This window comes from Pristis pectinata, chromosome 37, assembly GCF_009764475.1.
Source record: "Pristis pectinata isolate sPriPec2 chromosome 37, sPriPec2.1.pri, whole genome shotgun sequence".
Lineage (NCBI taxonomy): Eukaryota > Metazoa > Chordata > Chondrichthyes > Rhinopristiformes > Pristidae > Pristis > Pristis pectinata.
In genome coordinates, this window is record NC_067440.1 from 8926236 (window position 1) to 8939661 (window position 13426).

Genomic DNA, 13426 nt, shown 5'->3' on the forward strand with positions numbered 1-13426 from the left:
AATGGCTCAAACTGTAGCGAAAGAGCTAACAAAGAGTAAGCTAAGAAGAGCCTCAAGAAAACTGCATGGGCCCTATATTACTGTGTGTGGATCATAGAATTTAAAGCAATGATGTTCTGAAGGCACAAGGATCAGGCTCTCAAAGACTTAGGGCAAACGGAGGGGGCCGTACCAATGCAGCTGGGGGGAGGATAACAAGCGGAGGAAGGGAAGTTACCAGCCCGACATGGGAAGAGACAGGAAGAAGTAGTTGTGGAGTACTTATCTTTCTGAATGGTGGAGAAGCTCAAGTGACTATTTGGCCAACTCCTGTTTGTACTACGCAATGCAAAAGGGCATAAATGCAGTAGCTCAGTCTTTTTTTTATTAATTTATTTCTCAGGCCTCACCAGCATTTGTTGACCTGCCTTGATTGCCCTTCAGAAGGTGACTGTAAGCCGCTCTCTTGAACCACTAAGGTGCTGCTAGTGAAGTTCCTCCCACAGTGCTATTGGCAAGGGAGTTCCAAGATCTAAGCCAGAATAGATGATGCATTTCCAAGTCCGGATGGAGTGTAACTTGGAGAGGGACCTGGAGGTGGTCGCAATCCCCTGCATCTGCGGCCCTCATCCTTCATGCTGATGGGTTCCAAAGGCGTCATTAATAGCCCAAGTGAATAACTGCAGTGCATTTTGTAGATGGCAGACACCGCAGCCACAGTGTGATAGTGGGGGAGGGACTGGAGGTTTAAGGTGTACGGGGTGCCAGTCAAGGGAGCTGCTTTCTCCTGGATGGTGGTCATCTTCTTGATTATTGTTGGAGGGGCACTCATTCAGGCAAGTGCAAGTATTCTGTCTCATACGTGTCTTTTACCTTGTAAATGGTGGAAAGACTTTGAGAAGCCAGGAGGTAAATCACTTGCTGCAGGATACCCAGACCCTAACCCTGACCTGCTCATGTAGCCTGAGTATTTATGTGACTGGATTAAATGAATTTCTGGTCAGCGGTGACCGGCGGGATGGTGGGAGGTTTTGCGACGGGTGGTGGTTTGTCTCTCTCTTATTGAAGGTGGTCATTTCCTGGCACTCCTGTGGCAGCAATGTTAATTGCCAATTACCAGCCTGTGCCTACATACTGTCTAGGTCTTGCTGCATGCAGGCAAAGGCAGCTTCATTTTCTGAGGAGTTGCAAATGGAATTGAAAATCATGTTTTGGACATGTCCGAGTCTTAAAAAATACTGGATAGAAGTATTTCAGATTTTTTCTGTGCTTTTTAAAATAAATTTTAAGCCTAATCCTTCGACTGCACTATTTGGGATCGTTGGAGAAAAAGGCATAACTTTGGAGACTTCTGATCTACAGATGTTGGCCTTTATAGCCAGGAAGGCTGAATTGCTTAAATGGAAGGAAGTTACTCCGCCTACTCATGTTCAATGGTTACGTGATGTTATGTCATACCTACATTTAGAGGAGATCCGTTGTTCAATTTCTGATTCTAACCTAGACCTTCAAAAATTGTGGTGACCTTTTTTTGAACTATTTTTAAAACCTTTGATTTGGTGGTTAAAGCACAGATATTGGCTGGTATCATTATGTGATAAGGGCTTCTCTTTACCAAACAGCTTCGGTCTTGGTAGTGAGTTTAGATTCTTTTTTTTTATAATAAAATTATTGCAATTCAATTACTATTAATGATCATTTTTGATTACCATTATGGGGTATTATGATTTTAAGTGTGATTCAAGACAGTGTATTCAGTAATATTCCATCTTTTTTCTGATTCATGTACTCTGTATTCTCTATGTGGAATTAATAAAAATATTGTAAAAGAAAATCATGCACTGATCAGAAGCATCCCCACTTCTGGCCTTATGATGGAAGATCATTAATAAAGCAGCCTGAGATGTTTGGGCCAAGAGCAAGTCTTGGACTGATATTTCACCCACATCCATCTTCCCCAGTGTGGGGTTCAGGTTGGATTAGGACAGGTTGGTTGACTTCCCCTTGAATCCCATTGACCAGCTTAACAAGAGCTCCTAGATGCCACACTTGGTCAAGTGCAGCTTTGACGTCAAGGGAATCAGACCAAGTTTGGACCAAGGCTGCAATAGGGTCTGGAGCTGAGTAGTCCTGGTAAAGCCCAGAATAGATATTGTGAACAGGACACAGCCATGTACCCCTAGACAGCACTACCAACAATGCCTTTGCGACAATTGGGAGTAAACTGATTGGGCGGTAATTTGCCCGATTGGACTTGTCCTGCTTTTCGTGGGAAGCACTACCTGGGCAATTTTCCACACGGTTGGACAGATGCCAATATTAAATAGTATTCAAAAAGCATGGCTCGAGGTGTGCATCGTTCTGGCATGCAAGTCTTTGGTACTACATGTGGGATGTTGTCTGGTCCCAGAGCCTTTGCTGTACTCAGGGAACTCTCAATTGTTTTTTTGACATTATGTGGGTAATAGTCTTGCCTCCGAGTCAGAAGGTCACAGGTTCACAGTTACACGCACAAGGCTTTAGCCTAAAGTCTTAGTGCAGAACCTGCTGGAGTTGCTGCCTAGCAGAGGAGAGGGATGCCTTGTCTGTTCTCTCAAGGAAGAGACATGTTAGTTGGTAACGACACAGTGGGGCAGCCAGTGGAGTTCTCCCTCTAACTGCATGGGATTCACCCGGGTGCTCTGGTTTCCGCCCACATCCCAAAGACATGCGGGTGGGTGGGTTAGTTGGCCGCTGTAAATTGTCCAGATAAGTGGCAGGGTCTGCGGGAAGCGGATGGAGATATGTGGAGAATAAAATGTTAGGGTAGGATTGGCGTGGAACAAAAAGGGGCTTTGCGGTCAATGCAGATGTGGTGGGCCAAATGGCCTGAGTCAGTGCTTCATCCCTCTATGGCTATGCTGATTTCAAAGAGCAGGGGAGGTCTTCCTGGTGGCCTTGGCCAATATTTATCTCACAATCAATGACTGAAATATTAATTGCTGCTGATGGAAGTTTACTCAGTGCAAAGGGGCTGCCACATGAGCCTACAGTGTAACTGTGACTACTCTTCATCCATTCCCTTCATACTCTTGGTTCAAACCACATCCATTCATGTTAAGAGCGAGTAGCATCATATTAGTAATCTTCTATGTTATATCCTCCTTGGTGTAGCTGTATAAACTGTTCTGGGGGGAAGCACGTGCTGATCGTGAAAACATCACATGGCAAGTATGTGGGGTATGTGGATTGTTCTGAGAGCTGGCATAGACTCAATGGGCCGAATAGCCTCCTTCTATGTTGTAAGGAAATATGAATAATAATTACGTTGTAAAACATTTGCAACACCCTATGGTCATAATGGACACCTACTTCCTCAGGAGGCTAAAGAAATTCAGTTTGTCCCCTTTGACTCTCACCAACTTTTATCGATGCACCATAGAAAGCATTGTATCTGGATGTATCACGGCTTGGTATGGCAACTGCACTGCCCAGGACCGCAAGAAACTGCAGAGAGTTGTGGACACAGCTCAGCGCATCACGGACACCAGCCTCCCCTCCTTGGACTCTGTCTTTACCTCTCGTTGCCTTGCTGAAGCAGCCAGCATAATCAAAGACACCACCCACCGGGGTCATTTTCTCTTCTCTCCTCTTCCATCAGGTAGAAGATACAGGAGCCTGAGGACACATACTACCAGACTTAAGGACAGCTTCTATCCCACTGTGATAAGACTATTGAACATTCCCTGATACGATGAGATGGACTCTGACCTCACGATCTACCTTGTTGTGACCTTGCACCTTATTGCACTGCACTTTCTCTGTAGCTGTGACACTTTACTCTGTACTGTTATTGTTCTTACCTGTACTACCTCAATGCACTCTGTACTAACCCAATATAACTGCACTGTGTAATGAATTGACCTGTACGATCGGTATGCAAGACAAGCTTTTCACTGTACCTTGGTACAAGCAACATTAACAAACCAGTACCAATACCATATACAACCAGCCTCAAGAAGGCGGCATCCGTCACTAAGAACGCTTACCATCTGGGACATGCCCTCTCCTTGTTACTACCATCGAGGAGGAGGTATAGGAGCCTGAAGACCCACACTCAACGATTCAGGAACTGCTTCTTCCCCTCTGCCATCAAATTTCTGAACGGTCCACGAACCCACAAACACTACCTCATCAATCTTTTTCTTTCACTATTTAGTTTTGCAGTTTATAGTAATTTTACATCTTTGCACTGTACTGCTGCCACAGAACAACAAATTTCACCATATACAAATCAGTGATAATGAACCTGATTCTGAGACAGGCTCTTGCTCACAATGCGGTGAGGGAGGGGTGAAGTGATGAGGGAACTCACCAGGTTTTTGATGAGAATCTCCAGTTCTTTATGTGCCTGCTTAATGGCCTCCTCTTTGCCGACGATGGTGATCAGCTCTTGGTCCCGGTCATCCGCTGCCGGGAAGATGATCCGGGCTCCGGTACGGTCACGCACCTTGCGGATGTTCCCGCCGCCACGTCCGATGAGAAACTTGTGGTACTCCGGTTTGGCGTGCAGCTCCACAGTACAGTTGTTGATTTGCTGTGGTGTTGGGAGGTGGTAGTTGGAGGGTGGGGGGGGAGGGGGTGGGGAGAAGAGGAGCTGTGAGTGGAACTATTAATGTTAAAGCTCTCCCCCCCAAATGTGGGACAGTGCAAGGGTATGGTTATGGTGTGTCCAGGGTAAAGGAGATGGACCAAACCACAGTCGGCCCTTCAGCTGAGTGGCCCAAGGTATCTCTCTGGTAGGACCATCCAAATTATTCTTTGTCTAGTTTTTCCATCATATCTTAGTACATTTCACCCATTTTCTTAATGTTAGTATTGAATCAGCTTCCATCAGGTAGTGGATTTCAGATCATGTAGAGTCAGATGGCATAGAAAGAGGCCCTTCAGCCCAACATATCCATGCCAACCATCAAGAACCCATCTATACGAATCTCATATACCAGCACTTGGTCATTAGCCTTCTATACCTTGTCAATTCAACTGCTCGTCTAGATACTTCTTAAATGTTGTGAGAGTCTCCCCCTCCACCACCCCCTCAGGCAGTGCATTCCAGATTCCAACCACCCTCTCTGGGTGAAAAAATTCCTCCTCAGATCCCCTCTAAACCTCCTACTCTAAACCTATGCCATCTAGCTTTAGACACAAGAGATTCTGCAGACGCTGGAATCTGGAGCAACACACACAAAATGCCAGAGGAACTCATTAGGTCAGGCAGGATAGATGAAGGGTTTCAACCTGAAATGTCGACTGTTTATTTCCCTCCACAGGTGCTGCCCGACCCGCTGGGTTCCTCCAGCATTTTGTGTGTGTCCATCTAGCTTTAGACAGCTCTGCTTTGGGGAGAATTTACGTACTATCTCCCCTATTTATGCCCCTCATTATTTTCTGAGGAGAATAGGCAAACTCCATGGAGGTCAGAATCAAACCCGGGTCTCTGGGGCTGTGAGGCAGAGGCTCTACCAGCTGAGCAGAAAGCACCAGAGGAAGTTTAACTGGAATTATATAAAGGTTTAGAGTAATTCCCTTACCTTTGACCTGCCTCTTTATTAACAGATTCCTGAATTCATATTTAACAGGCCTCTCAGTGAGTCACGAGGAGTAGATTGTGAGATGTTTAAATTCTGGCAGACACACAAAGAATTTTTGTGACACAATCTCTACTCTGTATGCAGCACTGTAGTCCAAAGTGAGGTGGAGGAGGAGGAGAAGGAAAAACAGCACTTGAGACCACCTGGTTCATCACTCAAAGGACAGTAATGCCCAGATGTTAGTTTCATGTTTTCTTATTGATGCCAGCTTTTTGCTTTAAATTATGGATTTAAGTTCCAAAGCATTAATCCACCACTAAAAACGATGCTAGTTTGCCAGTTATGACACTGGTACAGCTGAACAAGCAATTATTTAATGCTGGTGGTAATTCATCTTCCTTTATGACTGCGAAGATTTCTTACAGAGTCATGGGGTTTTACAGCACAGAATCGGGCCCTTTGCCCACCACGTCCACAGCAACCTTTCTACACATCGACACAAAAATTATCTGTGCAACTTGACTTCCTTTTGTACTGCTTTTTCCAAATTCTTTGGGTCAACACTGTTCCTGCACACACTCCTCCTTCCTACTTATAGTGAGGTTTTGATTGTCACGCAATGAGGATGTGACCCAGTGACCAAATTTCTCATACACAAAATATTTTCATACACCACTTTTTCTTCCTCAATAACTGAACTCTCCCACATCTGAAAAGAAATCCTTCCCTAATCTTCTCCTGCTTTACTACCTCTGTCGTATCTTTTAATACATTCCTTACAATCCATCTCTCACGGTAGTGTAGCGATTAGCATAACACTTTACAGCGCCAGCGACCCGGGTTCAATTCCCGCTGCTGTCTGTAAGGAGCTTGTACGTTCTCCCCATGTCTGTGTGGGTTTCCTCCGGGTGCTCTGGTTTCCTTCCACTTTCCAAAGACGTACGGGTTAGGAAGTTGTGGGCATGCTATGTTGGTGCCGGAAGCAGGGCGACACTTGCAGTCTGCCCCCAGAACACTCTACGCAAAAAATGCATTTCACTGTGTGTTTCGATATACATGTGACTAATAAAGATATCTTATCTCTGATTATGTTTTGGCTTAATATCTCTTTAAATAACTGGGGGATAATGAGAGGGGATAGGTTTTAAGTGAGAGGGGAAAGATTTAAGGGGGATCTGAAGGGCAAATTTTTTCCCCACACAGAGGGTGGTGGGTATATGGAATGAGCTGCCAGAGGAAGTGGTAGAGGCAGGTACAATTACAACATTTAAAAGACATTTGGACAAGCTTGTGGATAGGAAAGGCATTATGAGGGATTATGAGCCAGATGCAGGCAAATGGAACTAGCTTAGGAAGGCATCTTGGTTGGCATGGATGAGTTGGGCCAAAGGGCCTATTTCTGCGCTGTATAACTCTGCCCATGCTGACTATCAATCGCCAGTCGACAGCAATCCCATTTACCAGCATTTGGTCCATTGCCTTCTGTCGGATCCGGTTATTTTTGAATCCGCAGGTTCTTTCAGGAGTTCAGGAACGAGTTGGAAACAACTTGGTGCTTCACAAAGTTTTATTGGAAAAGTTTAAAATAAAGAAACAGTCATAGAGCACACGGCACTAGCTTTACTACTAGGACACGAGCCGAGACAAAAGGAACTAAAGATGTGCTAGGGCTGGGGGGTGGGGGTGGAGAGCAAGAAAGTGATTAACAAAAAACGACACCTTTTATACCTGAGGTAAGAGATACTCCTTAGCTAACAATAGTCCGATCAGGAAACCTATTAGATACCTGTGGCCAAACCAACCAATGAAAAAACAAGTATTCACCTGATGGATGAACCAATAAGCTAGGAAGCGGCCATTCCTTGTGCAGCCACTTGAGGTGTATTAAACACTATACATGTTAAAAAAAAACTAATTAAAACATTCGAATCCAACGCTTCTATACCTCGGTGATTCAAGTGCTTGTCCAGATATTTTTTTGCTTGTTTCCGTGCTCTGGAACTCTGTGACTCTATGAAGAACCTGTGACCTGAGGGCTGCTAACTAACTGGACACAGTTGGTGAATTACCTTTTCCTCAGCCAACTGAAGCAACTGTTTCTTCGCCTTCTCCACTTCCTCCACGGGACCTCTGATGGTGACTTTGTCGCTGCCTGACCCCTCGGAGGGAAAGTGGATGTGCACCCCTCCGCACTCCTCCATCAGCGACCGCACCAAACGCCCCTTGGCTCCAATCAGGGAGTTGTGCAATTTGGCCGGGATCAAAACATCCACTTCCTTGATGTTCGCCTGAGGTAAATACAGCAACGATTAAACAGAGGTGCAGACACCCACATAAGAAATCTAAACAGACTCATCTCGCAGCACTGAACTTCACCAGTACTTGTGATTCCTGAATACCGGAGTTTAGAATCAGTTGTGACTCGACTACATCTCCTACGGTCACGGTTAGTTGGGGTGGAGGAGGGAGGCGGAGGAGGCAGAGAGGAGATTGAAAACCTCAGCATAATACAGAGAAGAACCTCAGTGGATTCAGTGCTACATCAGCTGAGTAGCCCTGAGCTCAAGTTGCAAAATGGGCCTCAACTATTTCAGTTGCTTTGTGGAGGCCAGAGTCTCAGGAATAATTAAAATTGCTTTCTGCAACCTCGTTGTCAATCAACCTAGGATTTACCCACTGTTCTGTAGATCTCTCCTGCATTACCAACTCAAGTTGAATATCAATCCGCTATCTGCACCACGAGGCTAACTTGAAAATTACTTCACACAAAGTACAAGTCATTGCTGGTCACAATGTGAAGAGGCTCATACATAGATTGGTGTAAATACACTTTTAAGACAAAAATCAGTTGGTACAACTTTTCGGTTTTATATAATGCTGCCCTTCTGTGCTCTTTGTCATCAATTCCCTCAAACTGCTCCTTCTCTACACCAGGCGCTACTAAAATTACAGGATAAACTCCAAATAAACTGCAGCTGAGTTGTAGTCAAGACAGGCAAAACTGCAAGAAGGTGATTGAAAAACAAAACGCAGATGCTGAAAATCTGAGGAGATTCGGTACATCGCCAAAGACTCTTACAAATTATAGATGCATGGCAGAGAGCATTCTGACTGGTTGCATCACCGCCTGGTACGAAGGCTTCAGTGCACAGGATCGCAAGAGGCTGCAGGGGGTTGTAGACTCAGCCAGCTCCATCACGGGCACAACCCTCCCCACCATCGAGGACATCTTCAAGAGGCGGTGCCTCAAATAGGTGGCATCAATCACTAAGGACCCTCATCATCCGGGACATGCCCTCTTCTCGTTACTACCATTGGGGAAGAATTGGAATTAGTTTACTATTGTCACTTGTACTGAGGTACAGTGAAAAGTTTGTCTTGCATACCATTCATACAGATCAATTCATTACACAGTGTATTGAGGTAGTACGGGGTTAAACAATACAGAATGCAAAGTGAAGTGTCACAGCTACAGAGAAAGTGCAGTGCTGGTAGACAATAAGGTGCAAGGTCATAACGAGGTAGACTGCGAGGTCAAGAGTCTATCTTATCGTACTAGGGAACTGTTCGATAGTCTTATGACAGCAGGATAGAAGCTGTCCTTGAGCCTGGTGGTACGCGCTTTCAGGCTTGATGGGAGGGGGGACAAAAGAAAATGTCCAGGGTGGGTGGGGTCTTTGATTATGCTGGGTGCTTTACCAAGGCAGCAATAAGTATAGACAGAGTCCATGGAGGGGAGTCTGGTTTCCATGATATGCTGAGCTGTGTCCACAACTCTCTGTAGTTTCTTGCAGTCCCGGGCAGAGCAGTTGCCGTACCAAGCCGTGATGCATCCAGGTAGGATACTTTCTATGGTGCATTGATAAAAGTTGGTGAGTGTAAAGGGGGACGTGCCAAATTTCTTTAGCCTCCGGAGGAAGTAGAGGTGCTGGTGAGCTTTCTTGGCCATGGCGTCTTCGTGCCCGGACTCTTACAAATCCCTCAAACCACACACAGGTACAGGAGCCTGAAGACCCACACTCAACCATTCAGGAACAGCTTCTTCCCCTCCACCATCAGATTTCTGAATGATCCATGAGCCCATGAACACTGCCTCATTATTTCTCTTTTGCACTATTTATTTTTGTATTTTATAGTAATTTTATGTCTTTGCATTGTACTGCTGCCGCAAAACAGCAAATTTCACGTCTTATAGGTGAGTAATAATAAACCTGATTCTGAAATGCTGGAAATACTCAGCAGGTCAATCAGCAGCTGAAGAGTTAATGCTTCAGGTGGAGGGTGAAGGGCCTTTGACCTGAAATGTAAACCTTAACCCTGAAAGGGATTCTAATGATTCATCAGACATTGGCCTCCACAAAGGAACTGAAATAGCTGGGGGTCATTTCACTACTTGATGCTGCCTGACCTGTGAGTATTCCCAGCATTTTCTGTTGTTATTGTAGTGAAGTGATATTTATCTTATTGCATAATTTGCAAAGATCACAAGATAAAGGAGAAGTAGGCAGTTCAACCTATCGAGTGTGCTCTACTACCTCACCATTGGCTAAACTATTCTCCCATCTAGCCCCAATTCCCGGCCTTTTCCCCATATCTCTTGATACCCTGACTAATTAGATACCTATCAATCTCCGCCTTAAACACCCCCAATGATCGGGCCTCCACAGCTGTATGTGGCAACAAATTCCATAAATCCACAACCCTCTGGCTAAAGAAATTTCTCCTTATTTCTGTTCTAAATGGGTACCCTTGAATTCTAAGACCGTGCCCTCTAGTCCTGGACTCACCCACCATGGGAAACAACTTAACCACATCTACTCTGTCCAGTACTTTCAACATTTGAAATGTTTCTATGAGGTCCCCTCTCATTCTTCTGAACTCCAATGAGTACAGTCCAAGAGCCGACAATCGCTCATCGTATGTAAGCCCTTTCATTCTGGGAATCATCCTCGTAAATCTTCTCTGAACCCTCTCCAACATCAGTACATCCTTCCTAAGATAAGGGGCCCAAAACTGCACATAGTATTCCAAATGAGGTCTCACCAGCGCCCCATAGAGCCTCATCAACACATCCTTACTTTTATACGTTATACCTTTCGAAATGAATGCCAACATAGCATTCACCTTTCTTACCACCGATCCAACCTGGTGGTTAACCTTTAGGGTATCCTGTACGAGGACCCCCAAGTCCCTTTGCACTTCTGTACTTTGAATTTTCTCTCCATCTAGATAATAATTTTACGAAGTATACAACCGCACATTTCTCAAGATCTACTGCAGGAACAGTTGGGATCTGGTGATGAGTACATACAACACAGGACTCAGGAATAGCAGAGAGAGAGAGGCTTGAGATTGCAGGGGCAGGAATGTCGGTGACCTTCCGAAGTGCAGGATTGTTAGGTTGGATGACCCAGCCCACAGCAGTAGAGGCCTGATGTTATGGGATGTGCTATTTCTGTAATATTATGAGTTGAATTGGGGACTGATTAAAAGTGTCTAATGACATAAATTGCGGTGAAGCTCAGAGAGTGGACAGAAACCTCCCGGTGCGATGTACCAGTTCTCGCTGAATGGATAAGATGCGGTCTCGGGCAGCCTCACAGTTCGCTTTCTTCCCCGTGATCAGGATCACTTCCGAGTTACTGTTCTCTGTAGGGAGGTCGATCTTTGTGTTTGTTTCTTCACGAATCTGGCAACAAAGAGTAGAGAACAAGTCAGAGGAAGGCAGGCTGGGAGCACACACGGTCCGGGCACAGAGACAGCAGACACTTGACAACAATCAATAAAGCCAAGGGTCATGGTCAAGACTGTCAGACTTGAAAGAAGCTCTTTCCCAAACTGGCCTTAGGATATATTACTGCATACGAGAGGGAGAGGGAGAGACGGAGGGAGGACGGGAGGAGAGGGAAAGGGAGAGGGGGGTGGATGGTGGGAGGGGAAGGGGAGGGGGAAAGGGGGCAGGGGAGGGGAGAGAGTGAGGGGAGGGGGAGGAGGAGGAAGGGGCGGGGGAGTGGGAGGGGAGGGGCGAGGAGGGAGAGGCAGGGGAAGGGGAGGGAGAGAGAGGGAGGGGAAGGGGCGGAGGGAGGGAGGGGAAGGGGAGGGGCAGAGAGGGGGAGCAGTGGGGAGGGTCGAGGATGGGAGAGCGAGAGAGAGAGGGGGAGTGGTGCAGGGAGAGAGGTGGGGAGAGGAATGTGGAGAGGGGGAGAGGTAGGTGGGGAGAGCGAGAGTTTAGAGAAAGATGCAGCATGGAAACTTCTGCCCACTGCCCACTAACCACCCATTTACATTGAGCCCTTTTTCTATTCTCTTCACTTGTGCATCGTCCTCAGATTTGACCAAGAACACGAGCAGGATCAGGCAACTTAAAATATCTTTATTAGTCACATGTACATCGAGACACACAGTGAAATGCATCTTTTGCGTAGTGTGTTCTGGGGGCAGCCCACAAGTGGCGCCACGCTTCCGGCCCCAACATAGCACGCCCACAACTTCCTAACCCGTCTGTCTTTGGAATGTGGGAGGAAACCAGAGCACCCGGAGGAAACCCACCCAGACATGGGGAGAACGTACAAACTCCTTACAGACAGCAGCGGGAATTGAACCCGGGTCGCTGGCACTGTAATAGCATTACACTAACTGCTACACTACCATGCCTGCCCCTCAACTTGGCCCCTCAAGCCTGTTCCACCCCTCACTCGATCACAGCTCAATTCCTCGCTCTTTCATATATTCATCTTGCTATGGAATTGATGCCAGCATAGATCAGCCGTGACCATAGAGCGGCAGGCAGACTTGAAGGACCTGGTAGCCTACTCCTGCTCCTTTTCCCTTGTGTTCTTCTTGAAGGATGTTGTTGTAATGTAGCAAACAGCAAGTTAAGAATAACCAGATAATGTCCTTTGAGGACGGTTGAAGGATAAACATTGGTCCAGCCCACACTCTTTGTTGGAGGGACCTACGAGACCTGAGAAAGCAGACGGAGATGCTCATCGTTCAAAAGACAGGGTTTAATGCTTCGTCCGAAAGACAGTGCAGCACTGCCTCCGTGTCGGCACCGACTGTCAGCCAGTGCCAATTTCTCTGCGGTGACACTCGAGAGCTCGCAACCTCCTGACTCAGAGGCAAGAGTGCAACCGATTTGAGCCCCAGTTGACACTGACACAAACCTGGACAGCTACATTCCTCTGCAACTTGTACCTTTTTGATGTTGGCCCCTCCTTTACCGATGATGTTCTTGTGGAACTGCTTGAAGATCGGGATGGAGACAGAGTAGCTGTTCTCGATCTGGGGGAGAACAAGTAGCACAAGGGCAGCTCAGTGACAGCAAATTCACAAGCACCATAGATCCATAGAGTCAGACAGTGCCGAAACAGGCCCTTCAGCCCAAATGGTCCATGCCGACCAAGATACCCATCTAAGCTGGTATCATTTGTCTACCTTTGGCCCCCGAAGGCCTGTGGATACTTCCATCAATATTACAAGAAAAAAGGCTGTGTATTTCCATGCGACCTCTGCAAACTCTTGAGTCTTGTTTGATGTTTTAGTCACCATTATGAAATAGCAAATGCAACAGCCAGTATGTACAGCAAGACACAAAACACAGCAAGCCCCTGATTATCTCTGCAGCAACAATGACTGAGGAGTGATGACTGACTTCAGAAAAATCAGTCCCAACCTTCAGAGTGTCCGAAGGGATATATTACATCCACGTGAGGGAAAGAGAGCAGGTGAGGTCTGGGACTAATGTCTACCAGTGCTCAACACTTCACAGAACACATATTGTTTTACATGCTCTGGATTATTAAATGATGAACACCGAAGTATATCATCACCAGAGGGAGAAACAAAATTCAGGTGAGAGTCTTTTTATAAGGAAC

At 46.1% G+C, this 13426-nt stretch overlaps 1 protein-coding gene across 2 annotated transcripts in view; it reads right to left on the minus strand.

Moving 5' to 3' along the window:
• hdlbpb (high density lipoprotein binding protein b) overlaps positions 1 to 13426 on the minus strand; it is a 121628-nt gene that overhangs the window by 32563 nt on the left and 75639 nt on the right. For both annotated transcript variants that reach the window (XM_052044460.1, XM_052044461.1), the window contains 4 exons: positions 12747 to 12833; positions 11107 to 11238; positions 7619 to 7837; positions 4334 to 4555 (listed from right to left, as the gene is read on the minus strand). In XM_052044460.1, coding sequence (XP_051900420.1) covers positions 4334 to 4555; positions 7619 to 7837; positions 11107 to 11238; positions 12747 to 12833 — 660 coding nt within the window. The remainder of the gene's footprint in view (positions 1 to 4333; positions 4556 to 7618; positions 7838 to 11106; positions 11239 to 12746; positions 12834 to 13426) is intronic.